Here is a 19241-nt window from a genome sequence, read left to right as displayed (position 1 = left end):
ATTAATCCCAAGGGGAAATTCACATAATCCAGCAGCAGTATACTGATACAAAAAACAATATTAAATTAAATAGTAATAAAAAGGCATGTAAAAGCAGACAAATTTGAGTAATGTTAGCATTTACTCCCCCAGGTGGAATTGAAGAGTCGCATAGTGTGGAGGAGGAACGATCTCCTCAGTCTGTCAGTGGAGCAAGACAGTGACAAAAGTCTGTCACTGAAGCTACTCCTCTGCCTGGAGATTGACAGGAGTTTGCTTAATGCCCGTTGTTCTGCTACAGATGTTAAACTGTCCAACTTTACTCCTACAATAGAGCCTGCCTTCTTAACAAGTTTGTCCAGGCGTGAGGCATCCTTTATCTTTATGCTGTCTCCCCAGCACACCATCGCGTAGAAGAGGGCACTCGCCACAACCGTCTGGTAGAACATCTGCAGCATCGTATTTCAGATGTTGAAGGACGCCAACCTTCTAAGAAAGTATAATCGGCTCTTACCTTTCTTACACAGAGCATCAGTATTGGCAGTCCAGTCAAATTTGTCATCTAGCTGCACTCCTAGATATTTATAGGTCTGCACCCTCTGCACACAGTCTCCTCTGATGATCACGGGGTCCATGAGGGGCCTGGGCCTCCTAAAATCCACCACCAGCTCCTTGGTCTTGCTGGTGTTCAGGTGTAAGTGGTTTGAGCCGCAAAAAAAGACATGTCTGGTCTTTAAAACGAAAGTGTACTAGTGTGGAAAGGGACAGAGACAGTGAACTTTATAAAGAGCAGCCCATCTCTAGATAAAAAAACTGAAAATATTTAAGAACTGGCATTACTCCCAGGCCTGATGTCTGCTCAAAGCAATAATGGATGAATGTAATGGACAGTTTTTGAAAGGAAACTCCAAAAAATAGCTCTGGAATATTGGATACATATTTTGGAAGAAACAACACAATCCAAGGATAATTGTAAAGCTCAGGTATAAATGATAAGTCTATGGCATTGGCATTGTAGTACTGTATATAAATGAAATATCTATGCAAGAACATTTTCTGTTTGCAACAGAATATTGTCCAGATTGTGCTGATCGTCTTCTTTTTGCAAAGGGTTTTATAAATCAACAAGCATTATAGGCCATCATTATGGAAAATGAGAATATACTTTCTTGATATGAAACATTTACTACATTATCAGCCAATTTCAACCCAGGCTTGACCTAACCCACCCCCTTTGCAAGGAAAAAGAAAAGGTTGTTTTTTTAATGTTTTTATAAGTAATATTTTATTCTTTAAATATAGTCTAGTTTTTATAAGCAATATATTATTCTTTAAATATAATCTATTATTTATTTTTTAGTGTACCAGCATATGTTCTGTTACAAATACTGGCAAGCTTGAACGATTGTCAGCGTTCTTTCTTACATAGTTTTACTTTGAGAATCTTAAAAGCCTAAGATATACTCAGTCTAGACCTAAGCAGACCAGGAGCATTATCTAACAAAAGAATCTGTTTTTTTTTTTTTATTAAAAATTGATACCTTCAGGTGATGTGCTTGTGAGTTCTAAGATTTTCTATATAGGAAAGGTTGAAAACTCCACTAGAATGAATGGATTTTTAATTTTGTCATAATGAAGCCTTGTCTACCTATTAAACCTTATTTAAAACCTTTTTCTCAAATTAAAGGGACATGGGGAGCTGAAAATATCGTGGACATTTCCACAGGTGAGGAAGCAATCGTAGACATTCTGATTCTCTTTGGTGCCATGTCTCACACACCAATGATCATTACCTCACCTTTCTCATCATAGAAATGGATCTGTTTCCACCACCTCACCAATATCATTTCACAGTTGTAATGTTTTTATTTGTCCTGAACTTGTGTTTACATCCATTAAACAACCAGTGCAGTTTACACCACATACTAAGGTACAAAGACTACGTTAACCAGTGATGGGTAGAGGGTGCCGTCGACAAAGAATAAAAAGGATCTTGTCAGTTTGCACCCAGGCTGATGAAAGGTATTAGGTACCTACTTTTAATATCTGTGAGCAGTTATTTTCAAGCCTCCAGAAACTGATAGCTGTTTCTTCTAACTAGAGGCCTGTCCAAATGTTGTGCCAGGAGGCTCTATGAACAAAGATAGGCTGTCCAGGTTTTGCTCTTCTTGAATTTGGAAGTGGGAGAAGTTCCAGAGTTAGTTAGTTGCATTTAAGAATAGGGTCTGAAAATGTTTGAAAGAACAGCATTAAGTCATTTACTGACTGGTTATTTTGCTGATTTTGGTCTCCTTTATAATAACTGGCAGGGTTACAATATTTTAAGGCGGCTGCAGATTCATTGTACTTGACAGATTTTCAGCTGGGCTACCAAGCTTACAGGCAGGTTCAGTGGCTGGATGGATGACAGAACTGCAGTGTTTTTAAACCACTTTTTAATATCACTCTCACCCCTTTGGTAATTCTTCCATGCTGCGTTTCTCTGGCTCTGTTCCTGTGTAGCCCTACTTGCCTCAGTCCAGCCATATAAGCACACCGTCTACAAGGCTGGGCCCCGGCTTCCACACCTCAGGAGTACGCAGCCTTAACACCTGGATACAGGTAAAGCCCGGCAGACTAACGACTCTCAGAAGACTGCCTGCAGACATCAGTGGCAGGTTAATGGACTGGCCTGCTGCCACATTAAGGACATAAATAGCATCTCAGACAAGAACAAGAGATTCTTATCTGGAGCCAGGACTCTGCAAGCCACTTCATTTGAATACAAGTTCAGCAAAGCTGTGACTCTGCTCAGGACGAAGGGCTTAGGGAATAAGGAGCCAGAGGTGAAGTGCCCTATGAATTGGGAAGCTGCAGACCCAGCCACTTCATTTCAGCAATGTCACATCTTTCCGTTTTCAGATGAGCCATCCCAGAAAGAAATCTGGGCATTAGCAAGTGCCTGCAGCAGGAAATCTAGCCAGTGGATGACAAACTTTCTAAAATAAACACCAGGCTGTATTGTGTTTGTCCCACCAGAACAGATAACAGACATGCTGCCATTGCAGTTACCGTTTCCTGCCAGTTTCCAGGTTCAAAAAAAGGGTTACATTATTAAAGGTGTTTAGCTTTCTTTGTTTTACACTAACTCCAAAACATCGGATGGCAAGCACACTGTCTAATAAAGAGAGGAATATATCATATAGAACCATCCTTGGCAAGAAAAATGTTTTTAAAAAATGTATCATTTATAATTATAGTTACAGATGACTGTAACCTTAAAAAAAAAAACACACACAAAAGCACACAAAAATCCATATCTTAGGCTGAGGAATTATATGGTATTGAAATAATGGCAAAGACAGACAAAGAATTTAGAGTATGGAGGGCATAGAGAAAATATGAGCATTTAGGTTGGCTTTAAGAATAATCTATTTCCCATCAGAATGAATATTTCTAGTTACATATGTGATGCTGTATTAGAATAAGAGGCATTCTGAAAATCTTCCTCTCTTAATAAGTTACTGGCATTCATAAAGTTCAAAATCGGGTTCAAAAATGGGCAAAATAAAACTGCTTCCTCAAGAAACACATCAGTCAATTGCTGTTTTGCAAAATTAAAGGCTACTGCAAGCAACAGACTGCATGTAAGATTTCACACAAAGGTGACTATTACTCTTTTAAGAGAAGAGGACAAACTGGGTCTAACTAGGAGGAAAAAGGAAGCAAAGATGCAGATGCACACCAGTGTAAGTAGAGAAGGACATCAGAGTGTGCATTTTGAGAAACAAACACCTTATAGGTCTCCTGTTGGCTTCTTCATTAAATATGCACCAAATACCAGTGTCTTCTGCAAGCGAAAAACAGTGATTCCGGGATGCTGGCCTTTGAATCAGAATGTCAAAGAAAAAGCCATTTAAGAAACAGGCAAATAAAAAGAAAAGGTTAACATAGGCAAAGGTATGAAATAACCCAGCAATCCACTATCCAAAGTTTGTGTCCTTTTGCCCATTTCAACCTTTATTTTTCATTCTGTTTGATGAAAGACAATTTATTTGCCTTAATGAACAGAATAACAGGTTTCAGCTGTGCTAAATGATAAAAGGTTTCTCTAATAACCAGTTGCCATTTAAATGTAATTAAGGCTAATTTAGAAAAGTTTACCATTAATTCACTAAAGTAAAAGCTGGCAGATAAAGGGACCTTAATAATAATAATAGATTACTACACTGGCTTCCTGTAGTAGCACGTATTACAGTTTAAATCCTTGATGTTTGCCTACAGAGCAGTCAGTGGGTCTGCATCTATATATGTGGAGACACTTATAAAGTGAAACTCTCCCTCTCAACCACTCAGGTCTGCTGATAAACGGCATCTAGTGATGCCATCTCTGTGTGATTTTAAATCTCAGTTTAGACTTTTCATGTGTAGCTTGTGGAAGAAGCTACCCACCTCCATCTGAACTTCTGACTTCCTCACTGTGCTTAAGCAGCATTTGAAGACTCTTGTTTGATGAATTTCTGTCTAACTGATATTAGCTGTTAGGTTTTAATTCCCTAGGGTTTGTAACTCGCTTGCATTATGTTCTGTGCTCTTCACTTGTGGTGATCAATTTTTTTCCCTTTTTCTGCAACACCTGTTTGCCAAAAAGTCCCCAGACAGATGTTTATTTGATTATGTTTGGTTAAAAGGACAACTTAGCTATTAGCTAAACAAACTGGCCTCCTCTCGCTGGTCAAATTTCTTATGTTCTAAGTGTCTGCTTAGCAAAGAAATACAAATGTAATAAATTATAAATCAATTATTTCAAGTAGTAATAGCAATTTGCAGCCTTAATTTTTTGTCTTTCCTATTTAAATCAATTTTGTTCCTTGATAAAAAGTATCAATTTCTATTAAAAACAAAGTTCTGGTTGATGCCAAACATTTGAATGCTAGTGTAGATGAACATACAAAACACGATGTCATGCCAAGCATCTAGATAAATAGTCCACACTTTTTGCCTTCTTATGTGATATACTGAATTGGGAATAAACACATACTCCACATATTCTCAAAGAACAAACAAAAGAACCAACATCCATTTTCTAAAACCATCTCTTCTAATTATGTGTTTCCCAGAGCCTCGCTTTTGTGGTGCGTAAGTCATACCACTCAATCACTCATAATGCACCAGTTCAGAGTCACTGACTAAATGTGACATGTGCTTGAGTGAGTGGAAACTGAAGTATCTGAAAGAAAGGCCGCATTGACATGAATACATGACACAAACTATGATCAGCCTGGGATTTAAAAGCTGAACTTTGGAGTCATAAAGCAGGTGGTTTAACCAATGTACCACAATGTGAAACTATATAAAAGTTGTTAATTAAAATGAACTTTAAATGAAACACTCATCCTAGAAAACATCCAAGTTAATTCAGTTGTAAAAAAAAAATGCCTTAATGAACCATATATAGTGGGTTGTTCGCCACATATTATGATACTTACAGGATAGTAACTTTCTAGGTCATAACTCAGTGAATCTGGAGGATATATTCTAAAATAAATACCAATATGCTTTTGTAAGGATTAAATAGCAAAGTTGTCAAAGGCAAAATACAACATTGGGTATTTGCATACAAATATGTCAAAAGATTTGAGTATCCCAGCAAGTACTGTTGCTTGAATAAAAAAAGAAATGAAAGTTCATACCATCTAGACTCTCCATAAGACAAAGAAATCCCTTCTAAATTATGTGACTAAATAAGTATGAGGTCAGCTATGGTGCACTTGAGAACTCAAGAGAGGGGAAAAATAAATAACACAAGAAAAATATGGTGGTCACCTTAACAAAGTAAATGTGCACTTTTCAATGCCATCAGGATTGCTGCATGGCAGGATGACAAGAAAGCGGCCATCATTTAAAAGAACACACTTTGAAGCTTGCCAGAAAGCACAAGGACTGCCAAAGTGTGCGAAAGAATTGTGGTCAGATAAAATTTAAGCAGATCATTCTGGTTGTGCTACAAAACAAATATAAAGCCAGAATGTCTGTGTTTCAAGTCACGCCACCTCTATAATGAGGGATGGTCATGGCAGTAGTATGCTATGGGGATGCTTCTCTAAAGATGGAACTCACATCTGACAGAACTAAAAAAAACAAGCAGACCAGGAAAACTAGCTTTAAGCTGAAAAAAATTAAAGTTGTAGACAAAAAAATGTATCACTTAGCAGCTGAACAAAGCCAACGTTATAAAACAAATGTCCATCTTCAAATAGTGAAGTCAAAGCCCCAACCTCAGCTCATCTCAGAATGTGGAACAACATGAGACTTCTGGTTTGTAAGTTAGGGCAAGATCAAACAGTGTGGAAAACTGATAAACAGCAAAAATGTTACAAAACAATAGCCTGCTATTAGAATATTGCTATATAAATAAGTATTCACAGCAGAACTTCTTGTTAATACTCTGTGAGTGCATCTTTCACTGTATGCTCACACAGTGGTTAGTGTTGTCTCACAGCTCTAGATTCAAATCCAAGTGAAGTTACTGTCTCTGTGTGGAGTTTCCAAGTTCTTGACATATCACAATATTCATCACCGAGTATTACTGCTGTTCTCGGACATCCTAAATATATGCAGGTCAGCTAGACCAGCACCTCTAAACTGGTGGTGTTATGTGAGTTTGTGTGTGTGTGAGACCCAAGAGAGATATTGCTGGATAAAGCTCCAGCTCCCTAGGGTCCTAAATATAACAGGTTCATTATTTTGTTAGATGGATTCTTTGCTGCAATTATAAATACATTTTTTTATGGGTTTATATATGTATACCTTAAACTCCTGCAAATTCACCCAGTGGCCAAAAAAAAAAAAGTAGGAACACCAAATTTCTCAAAAATGGTAATGCTGGATTCTTTACAAACTACTGAGAAAATTTTGCATGTGTCAGAAAGGAGAATGAACAATAATGTAAGTTATTGGACATTTTTATAAGTCCAGAATGTTTAATATCAATATCCTGAGAGCATTCTGCATTTTAAAACCATCAGTGTTTGAACTTAAGCAGATACAAACTTGACAGGGGAAAAAAAAGAAATCAGACTTCTAAAGTTCAATGTGCCTTAGAGAGAATAACTAAGATAAAATTAAGTTTGTTTTATTAGCATGGAAGATACTGTGGAATGTTATTTATGCTTCTCAAAACAAAATTAGACAAACCATTAATACAATTTTTTAACATAGCCAGCAATGCTGCATTTTAATATTTCATGACTGTGAATTTTAAGATCAAATATCGTTAAACTGAAACGCATCCATTGAAACTGTTAAAATAATAAATTTAGAAGTAAAAAAAAAAAATGTCAGGTAAACTCTGGGAAGTGAGTTTGAAATTAGCTATTAGGTACTATATTTAAGTACAATCAGTAGATATTTTGATATCAGGTACATAGAAGTAATTATGCAGTCAATCTTGTATAGTGCCATTATTTAACAACTCACTGTACAGTGAATATGTTATCGTGTTCCAATACTGGCAGTCGACAATTACAAATCTACATCCTCCAGCTGTTGATTGCTTGTTTGCATAGTGAACTCCCAAAAAAAAAAAAAAAAAAAAGCGTCTTCCAAAAATGTCAGATTATAAAATATTAATTTCAACATTTTGTAATCATATTACACAGTGATGTTGCAACATGCAAGCTCTTATTTGATCATGTAATATTTAATATTTCAAGTTCTACACTATATTTGGCTACTATTTGCTCAAGTTCTTCTTTTGGTATCGCAAAATACACTTATTATAAAGTATTTTTGCATTACAAATATGGTGCACAATAAAACAAATGGATCCAGTAGGGCATGCAGATGATCTGAACAAAAGTGAATTCAATAATATGGTGCCTTTTAAAACCATCTACTGAGCAGTAGGCAGCACATCAGCACAATACTTTTCACAATATAGGTCACACACTTAGGCTTTCATAATAAAACTCAGGATTTTGAACAGCATGAAGGGCCTTTTCTCATCCATCTATCTGTGAATTAATTAAAATAAAGAGACTGAATCCCAAACACTAAACCAATTTAGAGTTACCAGTTAACCTAACATTTTTGAAGGTACGAAAAGAAACACCTAGGCAGACGAAAGGAGAATGTGAAACCTCCACGATTATGGGATAGGATTCAACCTCAGAAACCAATAGTTGAGACACCACCACCATTCTGCTCTGTCTTTCATTATGTATTCCATACCACTGTATTAATGGAGTAATAATCAAAGAAGTAAATATAATATTTCCTTATGCATTATGCTTTTTACCCATGGACTGCAGTGGTCACGGACACATGGTACTTCCATTATCTATGCTCATGAAATTGTGAGAGTATATTTATGTAGTGCAATCCATTGCACATTTAATCAAAAACCAATATAAAAACTGTATAGTGCTATCATTTATTATGAATCTTGCTACTTAAATAACTACTACAGAGAATTAAGCACCAGGATATAGCTCAATTTATCACACACCTCACTGTTCTCACCACTAGTGATAAGATGACTTCTGTCCATAAACTTAATTATAAACCACCATTCCACAACAGTACAATGACGAGCAAAATGTCCAGAAACACAAGCCTGAGAACGCTGGGCTCAGCACGGAGTCCAGCCGGCTGGGCTTGTCTGCAGCTGGGTGCTGTTATTGTGTCTGGAGGGGTCTGTCATTCAGCAGCCTAATAGCTTCAGGGCAGGGCAGACAGAGATTACCAAACCCTCGCTAACGAGGGGACAATTTGTGAGGCTCAGACGCCTCCCAGACATCTTTTAGAAACACAAGTTGGATATGAGCTTGTCTGATGGCAGGTGTGTGACGTGTGAGAGTGATCCAAGACTAGAATACACTGATGGAGACAATGGTGACAGCACAGATAAAAGAAGCAGATTCACAGCAGAAAGCCTCCAAGCTGGCTGTACTCTGCAATGCAACCATCCACTGTTCAAATAAACTAATTAACAGTCTACTGAATATGAACAACTGAACAAGAAAAACCCCATCTTCAGCATGCTTTTGGTTTTAAAGTTGTGTGATTTTAAGGAGAAAGTATTTATGAATGTGCACCTAGGAGAATTAATACCAGTTAGTTATAAACCTTACTTCATACAGAACTCACTGTATAACCATTTAAGCTACCTGTGCTAAACACCACTTTGTTCAAAATTTTAGTGCCACATGCACTAGCATCTAAAATATTTCCAAGATTTTACTTCCCAGGACAAATAACTGGTTTGAATTAAAAGAGCCCTTACTAGAAACACTGGAAACTATTTCTCTGACTCTTTATTACATCAGAAACAAATATTAGCTTTTTTAGTCTTTTAAAGATGGTGTCCCCTCTTTCCTCCTTTTGAAAAAGGTACAAAGCCTGATTTTTTGTATGTCCTGCTCATACCTGTCACTTGGCTTTATATTGGTTCAGTCCATTCTTCTGGATGACACTTTAGAGTGCCTCATTGTCTTTATGTCTAGTCCAGCATTAAACAGTGCACCTCTACAGGAACACAGCAACCACAAACCTGAACTGTTCAAGTGCACTTATTTTCCTGGCCAGTTAGTCCGAAGATTGAGCAGGATTGTAATGTCACTAGCTGCCAGCCGATAAATGCCCAACTCATTAAGTGCAGCCTCGGGGGACGGTTCACTGGGTAAAGCTGCAACTTGCACTCCCCTGTCCTGCCTGAGAAGATCACGTAGAAGCAGAGCTGATCCCACATTGAGTGTCAAAATAATGCAAGCCTCCTTTATTCTGCTCAAAGACAGAAAGAGGAAATAATCAGTAGAAGAAGAGGTTTGGCCATTAAGACAAAATAGTTATTAATTTTATTCAAGTATTGTTTCCAAAAAAATTAGAGATTAAATGTTTTCCATTTACATTGTAAAGTAACTGGTTCCATGTTCTATAGTTGTTCATACAAGGGATGCAGTCTGATATTTAAATAAAACACTTAAACACCTTCAGTTCTTCCACATAAAAATATTTTAAAGCATAATCTACTTGTGTTATCAGACAATATGACAGATACTCACTGCTTGAAGTAGTTTTCAGGTCTTTTGCAATGGTGACCAAAGAGAGGAAACAGGTTCCTTGTCATGTCAAAGTGTAGCTGAGCAGCTCCACCATCATTAAAGTGATTGGCCAGGATTACCTGAAAACAATGAATGGTCATTCAGAAAACAAAGCTAGAAGAATACAAACTATATGCAGGCATTAGCTGCTTGAAGAAAGATGAGTTCTAGTCTGTCATGATAGACACATGTCACAGCACAAAGCTGGCATAACTAACTAAATACTGAACAAGTGCAAAAGGAAGATCCAATGGAGGGAAAGAATAAGTGAAAAAGGAAGGGACTGAAGATGTGGAAATGACAGTAGAGAGGAGAGAAAGATTCAGAATAATTTCTAATTTCCTCTGTTATTTTAAGTTTTTAGATATTGAATGTTTACAGGACTTCAGCTCATTTCTAATATTTGATATAGAGTACCTGAGAAAACAAATAGTAGTTCTAGATGCCTGGCCCCATGTACCCTTTTTCATTCACTTAAAGATATCAATACCATTCAGTACTGAATAAAAAGGTAATTGTACAACTCATGCATTATAGCTACAATGACTGCGACCAAATGCTTTCTGTAGTTCAATATCAGTTGTTCAAACTATTGTGGAAGAATTTTAACCAACTCCTCCTTTCAGTTATGGCAAGTGGTCCAGGTCCTCAGGCAGGAAAGTATCTCTACACCTTTACATTATTACCACCATGTTAGACTGTTGATATGGTATACTTACTGTGGAATGCTGTGTTTGTTTTATGCCAAGACAAAATGGGACCCATATCATATAAAAAGTTCACCTTTTGTCTCATCTGGCTATAGAACATTTGCCCAAAAGGCTTCGGGATCACCTAGGTGTTACCAGGCAAAAGACACATATGCATTTATGTTCTTCTGGATTAGTAGTGGGTTTTGCCTTGCAAATCTGCAGTGAAGGCCATTAACCAAACCCCTGAACCCCTCTACGTGCAAGGCAAGATAAGCCTGCATTTGTGGGGTTTTTTTTTTTGTTTTTTGTTTGCTTCAGTCCTTTGTTATTTCATAGGTGATTTTATGCTGTCTCTCTGAAATACTGCTCACTGTTTCAAGTGAGTTTTTATTTGATGACTATGCCATTCACTATAGTTGTATGGAGTCGCTTAGCCTTAAAGACAAACGGATCTGAATTTCCCCTTGGGGTTAATAAAGTTTACCTAATCTTATCTAACTGATAGATATCAAAACTGTGTTTTTTTAAACTCCTCACCAACTTACTGTTTCCTTTGAGTTTGGTATTAAGTGTTTGTTGAATTTTTGTACTGGCAACTTGACTGTGATGGTAAGGATCAAAATAAGGGAGGTTTCAGTACAGCAGGCTGTAGTTCAAATGACTTATTAATTAAAAAGGTTGATTTAACTGGGGGCCATCACATTTTTACACAGTGCAATAACACTTTGTTAATCAGACTAATAAAATAAGTTACAAAAATGTGTTATTTGTTTACTCTAGTGTCCTTTATCTTTTAACTTGGTTGAAGACTAAAACATTCAGTGCTAAAATGTGCAATAGTTGACGAAATCAGGAAGGAGGAAACAGATTTTCACTGCACTTTATGAGGAAGAAAAGAACACAAGAAAGGAGGAACTGAAATAAAATGTTTCACATTCTTCCACAAGTTACAAAATATATGCAAAGAGAGCAGATTTGGACAGATTAATATTGAAAAATAAGTTATTTGAACAAGGCTACTTTATCATAATTTGTAACTACTGATAACTTTACATTTTGCCGTGTCCATTAACAATTTAAGTTACCCGACAATCATCTACTATTTAGTACTCACTTTACTACACTAAGACATTTACTATGTATGAAATACAGGTAAATTAATATGGTTTCTCATTATGCAAATCAAAGACAAATTACTTTTATATATTTATTTCAAGTACAATGAACTACTGTGTGCTTTACAGGGATTGCAAGACATTTAATTTTCCACCAGGCAGTTAAATCAAAATGCTGCCATAACAACATAATTACTAGGGGCTAGGATGTATGATCTTATAACTGCAGCTGTTTAAGTCTCCACATTGTGTCCCATTTTAACTTAATGCCAATTTCAAAATCATTAAAACGTATAAACCATTCCTTGTCTTTAATGCCTTTACATAAAACAGCTAATGAATCTTTTGGCTGTGCTAATTATTTGATAATCGCCTGAAAACAATTATTTTAGATAATCATTTAAATTCATGATTTTACATTCATATTTTGTAGAAGCCCACAAGATTATTATAGCTTTGCCTTTTTATTAGTTTTTATTTCAACATTTTTTCTGACCTTACTTGGAAATTCAGTTTAGTTTTAGTTTTCCTTCATCGTATCGTCATATCTATTAGTTTCAGTTTTAGTCATTATGGTATGGTTAAAGAGCTACTACAGAGTTCAATTTTGTGCCATAATCAGATAGAGCTGTGCACTTAACAGGTTTGGATAAGAGTTTAATGTTAGTGGAAGCTTACTACACTATATGGTTTACTATCTGGTTTTGTTTTTGTCTGATAAAAACCAGATACTGAATATAAACAATTTTACACAATTTTATAATTTTAAAAATATTTTCTATGTCATTTGTGCTAAACACAAGTGACTGTTGGCACTTTTATCTATACCTTTTATTGCCCAGAATGGGGCAATTTGTAATGAAATTTAAGGTTTGAGGGATTTTTTTACTCAAAATGTCTACAGCACACAACATATCCTGCTCCAAGACAATGTGCTTATAATGAATGCCTTCAATATTGAATTCAAAAACCTCCCATACTGGGCTTTATTTTCTACCAGCAATATTGATCTCTATTTCCATCTCTGGCACATACAATTTATACACAGAATTGTGCCACCTGCAGGCCTGAAAAGATATGAAAAATCAGAACACAGATTCTGTGTTTTGACAGGTGTGATCATGAAAATCATGAGGGCTTAGGAAGAACAGGGCTTTTAAGCTTGAATCAGTTTGCAGATCCCACCTAGCTGTATTGAGGGAAGCAAAGAAAAACAAGCATGTAGTGTCAAGGTTAGGGGCAGTAAGACTTAAATAGCCAATGTATAAGAATTGTAAAGCCTTAATGAGCAGAGTAGGAGCATGTAATAGGTGTATGGAGGGGCACAAAACAACAAAGACAGCATCTGAGATTAAGAACAATATATACATTATCTAAACCTTTGGATGTAAGGCAGGAAAAATCCCTGGTATGCAATATGTATGATATGGCTGATGTTAAGAACAAAAAGAATATGATATTTCAACTATTTATTTTGAGAGAGAGAGAGAGAGAGAGAAACATTAAAAAAGGGAGACAAATATTTTAAAATATAATTCTGCTACTGGATTATTTTCACAAGATCAAATATTTTGAGCTGTGAATATGAACTAAAAAAGATAAATTAACAAATATAGAATAAATACAAAAACACATTAGTATGTTTAGTTTTTCACTAGTTGGCAGATTCACTTCGCCTACCTACATGTAATTCAGTAGAGACATTGCCAACTCAGGAATTTTACAAAGTTTGTGTCACTTTGTTGTTAAATGACGTTTTTAAAGCAAAAGTGATTTGGTCAGTAACAATATGCTGATCTTGTATGATGACCCAGTCAGTCTCTCGATCAGTGTCGTTTTATTTTTAAAAATTGGGAGAGGTCTCCCCTAGACTTTCTGGTATACTCAATTATGGGGATGTATATTTGAGGAGTAAACTGCAAGAAAATGATTATATTTTTATATTATGTACATTAACATTAGAATTACCAGAGCCTGCGAAAAAACTCGTTGATCTGGCCCACCTTAAATCTGTTCGCACCTCTCTGCCAACGTCTTTTGTCCAGTAAATGTGCCAATAAAGACAAGCAGCAAGCAGCCTACTATTCCAACCCGCACCGACTTAGAACATGCACAAACTTTTCCCAGCTCATGCCTTGATTGATTATCTGGGAGTGAAGTGCTGGAGTTTTAGAGTGGAAATAATAGATCATTATTTGGAACACATGCATTTCATGTGTGTTCCGTTTCTACAATAATCTGTGCAAACATTTTTAAAACAGAAACGTTCTTCATATTTTAGTAGTAAATGACAAAATGTAGGTATAAACTATATAATGTATGAAGCCTGAAGTCCAAAGATCAAATAAACACTTTCACATAAAGTTCAAGGAAAAGACAACAGCTTCCGTCGCGTAGCGGTCAGATTTACTGACTTGTAATCAAGAGTCCCCAGTTCGATCCTGACTCTGCTTCCTATATTTGCCATTTTCAGTACTGCACTGCTCTTATTGTTATTATACAGTACATACATACACTTGGTTTGCATCTGTAACAGACGGTGTACATTTATAGGAACCATCAACAACAGATCAAATCAAATGAATTATATACTTAATTATTATAACGGTAAAGTTGAATAAATTGGACTGAATAAAAGAGTATATGTTCAAGTAAAGTACCTCTCTCCGGTTGAAGGATTTGGCCCAAAAGTTAATACAGATCTACAATTTTGGTTTAACAACCAAATGCCGAATTTCATTCATCTATCTCGTTACATTTTTGAGTTATTGTGTTTGCACATACACACACAGACATAATTACAAAAAAATTTATTTTTGGACTCAGTGAGGTCTAAAACGTCAACATTCATCAAAATCTCGAGGTCAAACTTTTTCATGATTACTATACTTTCTGTATACTTTTATAAGAAAGTAAAAACGGTTTCTCCTGTGCAAAGTGGCAGGTGAATTACTGTCAAGAAAAAGCAGGCTCCTGAGAAATAAACTGAAACGTTACTCACTCGTGATTTTTCCATCCATACAGTAAAGGTTTTGTTGACCAGCACATTCCGATTTCCGAAGAATAATAGGAAGAAAATTAATTTGAAAACAAAATCTAAAAATGCTTTTAGTAAATTATTATTTTTATCTCAGTTACTCTTTCCAGCTACTTTAATAGTTTCATTTAGTTTTAGCTTTTCATTTTGGTTTTGTTAATTATTTAATTTCATGTTTATGAAAATGTTTTTTTAATAATAGTTTAAGTGTTGATTTTAGTTTTTGTTAACAATAATAAACTTGGAAGCCTGGGAGGCAGCAAGTTTATACCTTCAGGTCTTCAGGGGAAAGTCTCTACAAGCTTTCCATATCTGTATTTGGGCAGTTTATTGTATTCCTCTTTCCGATCCTCTCGAGTTCTATTAGATTGCATGGAAAGCATCTCTAAACTGCCTCCTTCAGGTCCCTCCACACATGTCGTATAGGAATTAAGTGTGGGCTTTGGTTGGACCACTTAACAGTGACAGACTTGTCCTGAAATCCCTCTGGCTTTATCTTGGCTAAAAGCTTAATATCATGGTCATACTGAAAGGTGAACCATCACCCTTGTCTTGAGGTTGCTTGGACTTTGGAGCAGGTTTTCTTCAAAGTCATCTCTTTATTTGTCCATTTCCATGTCCCTGCTGCTAAGAAGCACCACCATTGCATAATGCAAGCTAGCTCAAACCCTGGCGTATGCAAGTTCTCCACTCAGTTTTGCAAACTGGCAGTACGCAGAGTCAAAGCAGTGCTTTTGTTCAAGTGTGGTTTTCTTTTCTTTTTTAGATGCACATCCCTGATGCGGCTTTATAAATACACTGAAATTAACCAAATATTGTTAATTAGTTTAAGGCATCTGATTATAAATAACCTGTAATAATAAAATGGCACACGGAATGGCCAAACTATTCGCAGGTTTAACATTGTTCCTCTTAATGCACCACTAAGACTATTTATCCCACTGTATCGGAGTCTGGAATCACAGCTCTACAACAGCTGATTGGAAAGAGAATTATTGGTATACAGCATCTAGCACATGCTGCCTCAGTCATGCACACAGTCTAATGAACTGCTCTCAAACGGCAAACGCCTCAGAGCCTTTCCAGTAGGGACATCACGGTTCAGAAACAGTTTCATCCCAAGGACTATAAACTCAATCAGTTCATCAAGTGCTCCTTGTAGAACTGTTTGTACTTATTACTACAATTACCTTACTGTAAATTTGAAATACAGTTATAAAACTGCACAACGTAAGCCATTTTATAACGTACGTATTTACATATGATGACGATATCATTTTTAAGAAGAAATGCAGCAAAATAGGTTTATTACATTATACACATAAAATGTTTACATCATTTAAATAATCTATATTGGTAATAATTAAACATGTGAGGACATGGTGTCGCAGCACTAGCTAGTTCAGGGACTGTTCCTGCCTCGCACTGTATTCTTACTGGGGCTGGCGCGACACTGGAAGCATAGACGGATAGAATAAACATGTACTATGAAGATATTTCAATGTTCCTTAAAAGTTTTGAAGAATTGGCGTTCTAAGCTTACAGATGGCTTAACATCTATTACTGAGCTGATTGTGTGGTGATTGGTTACTTGGAGAAAGAAAAGGAAGGACAGGAATTGAGGTTAGTACGTTTGAAAGAGACAGTACTGCTGCAATAAATTATTTCATCGAAGGTCACGCAAGGCACAGCAAGCATCTTGCTTGAGGCAGTCTCTGGACAGGGAGCCAGCTCGTCACTATCACTGCGTCACTGTGCTCCCATGTTTAATAACATGCTTTAACTCCTATCATCATGAAAATTATATCATGTATACATCTCAGTATTTTAATTATTAAGAGAGCTGTAATACAATTCTTTGCATTTATATAGCACTTTTCTCACTACTCAAAGCACTCAGCAATTACAGGTTAAGGGCCTTGCTCAAGGACCCAACAGAGCAGGGTCCCTTTTAGCATTTACAGGGTTCAAACCGGCAACCTTCCGATTACCAGTGCAGATCCCTAGCTTCAGAGCCACCACATCACAAATGTAATGGAATTTGTGTCCTGTCGGAGGAAGAGAAAGCCCGTTTAAGAAGCACGTAGTGATTCACACACATAGAGCAAATAGAACACATATAGTACAAAACAAAGCATTAAACGTGCTACTTTAGTTATGATGGTATTTGAGAAACTAATAAATTAAACGATTTAAAGATGAAGTTTATGATGTTCTACTTAAATGACAAAAAACTACATGATTAAAGTGGAAATTTTGAGATTAAAGTTTCAAGCTTTTTTCTCACTGTGTCCCTATTTTTTTTTCCCCTTTTCTCTGTACCCTAATAAGCTTTCATATGACACTCAGGCGGTGGGCTACGACTCGCCTTTTCACGGCGAGTTTGATATCTGACAACTTTATTTCAGGCACCGTACGACTTTGTGAACTTGAACTTTCGGGTTTCTCCAACACTCTATCACTCGATCAACTTCCTTTTGTTGCTTATGCCACTGTTTAAACCAACAAATAGTATGTTTTTCCTTGCCTCCACTTGGTATTCGCTGAAATTCTTCTATTTTCCCCTGTGCTTTTGTCATTGCCTTTTCACAGAATGCTGAGCTTAAGGGCTATTTATATTTGCATATTCAAAGAGGCATAATTCCGGGAGGAGACGGGGCGGGACAGCAGGTGCGTGCACGTGCGTTACTTTTCATGTGGACCGGGATTTATGGAGCGGAAGAACGTGGAAGTTGGCAAACACACAGATTTATGCATCTGGATTTTTTTGTGCGTACGCACATTTACGCTTTTGTCCTTACGCCATGTTTTAGTGTGAATTCTACACACAGCTTTTATGCATGAGGCCCCTGGTGATTCTACACTTCTTCCTTTTTAACATTTTTGAGGTCACTGTGCTCCTAGAAACTCCCAAAGCTTTAGATATGGTTTTAAAGCTGTACCTTCATCTATGCCTAAACACAGAGTTATTATAGAGGTCTACAAACAGTTCCTTGAACATACAGTGTGAATTATGGGACCTTATACACACAGGTGTGTGCCTTGATAAACTATGTCAAATCAACTGAATTTGCTACAGGTGGACTCCAATGCAGTTCTAGACATCTAAAGAATAACTAAAATAAGCAGGATCCACTGGACCACAATCTGGAGTGTCACAGCAAAGGGTCTGAATTCTTACATAAATGACAGATTTCAGGTTTTTTTTTATTTTTAATAACTTTGCAAACATTTTTGAAAATATGTTTTTGCTTTTCTATTATGGTTGTTGAGTGTAAATTTATAAAAGAAAATGGCAAACTTATACATTTAAATTTAATCTACAGCACAATAAAGTGTTAGGAAAGTGAAGGAGTCTGAATATGTTCTAACTCCACTGTATATATACAAAATATTTAAGAATATATTAAAGTAAATTTTATGTTATGTAGTACTCTGTAAACAATAAAATTAAAATTTTAAACTGTGAAAGAAACACTGGGTATCAAATCAGATTTTATATATGTCCTTCAAGATGATGCTTCCTATGGCGTGCAGTGTGAATATATAAGAAACACCTCTTTAAATATTACTGGCTATATAACTCCCTTACACTTTCGGTTCCTTCTAATAAGGAATTTACCCCACTTGTCCCATATTTACCAGAATAATGCCTGGTTTTACGAGATACTTCTAGACCTTTCTGTCTGTCTCCGCCTCTTCTCATACTCAAATGCTCCAGGGTTGGATTATGAAACCAGACCTAAAAACTTTAGTCACACAATCTGTGATACTTTTCACTATTTAAAATGTAAAACATTTCTCCCCACTTGTGCAGACTATGTAAGTAGGGTTTATTTTCTCCTATTCCATACACCATACCAATGCTGATTAATACTCTTATTAATTGCTCAAAACAATATTATAAATAATCTCTATTTTTTTTTTTATCTTTTTTTTGGCATCTCGCATTTTATCTCTGTTCTCTGTTTCAGATGGACAATTGTTTTTAAATTTGGGTGATTAGGAGAGACAAACAGCGCAAATACTAAACTGGCCACTGACCTCTTGGTAGATGAACATATCCAGCTTTTCTGCTAGTGCCTGCCAGAAGGTCTTAAAAAGAGTGATGCAGAGTGACTGCTGCAGCTGCAACATGTGATCCCGTAGACACAGCATCATGGGACAAGCAGAGCTGGACAGTGACATAACAGCCTGCTCTGATTGAGAAGGTAAAGACAACCACCTACAGGTAAAAAGTACAGTGTATTTATAACATGCAAAGTCCGAGTCTAAGGGTCTGAAGGTAACTTTTTTTTTTTTTTTAATGGGCATAGTTGCTCACAGATGTGAGGTC

At 36.4% G+C, this 19241-nt stretch overlaps 1 protein-coding gene across 1 annotated transcript in view; it reads right to left on the bottom strand.

The window, feature by feature from the left end:
- Positions 1-7077: 7077 nt before the first annotated feature.
- rint1 (RAD50 interactor 1) overlaps positions 7078-19241 on the bottom strand; it is a 44677-nt gene continuing 32513 nt past the window's right edge. The window contains exons 11-13 of the mRNA XM_039769883.1: positions 18950-19130; positions 10023-10141; positions 7078-9741 (exon numbers count right to left, since the gene is read on the bottom strand). Of these exons, the coding sequence (XP_039625817.1) occupies positions 9531-9741; positions 10023-10141; positions 18950-19130 (511 nt within the window). The 3' untranslated portion in view covers positions 7078-9530. The remainder of the gene's footprint in view (positions 9742-10022; positions 10142-18949; positions 19131-19241) is intronic.

Source organism: Polypterus senegalus, chromosome 11 (assembly GCF_016835505.1).
Source record: "Polypterus senegalus isolate Bchr_013 chromosome 11, ASM1683550v1, whole genome shotgun sequence".
NCBI lineage: Eukaryota > Metazoa > Chordata > Cladistia > Polypteriformes > Polypteridae > Polypterus > Polypterus senegalus.
The sequence above is the reverse complement of the archived record's forward strand: the minus strand, read 5'-3'. Positions and strand labels throughout refer to the sequence as shown.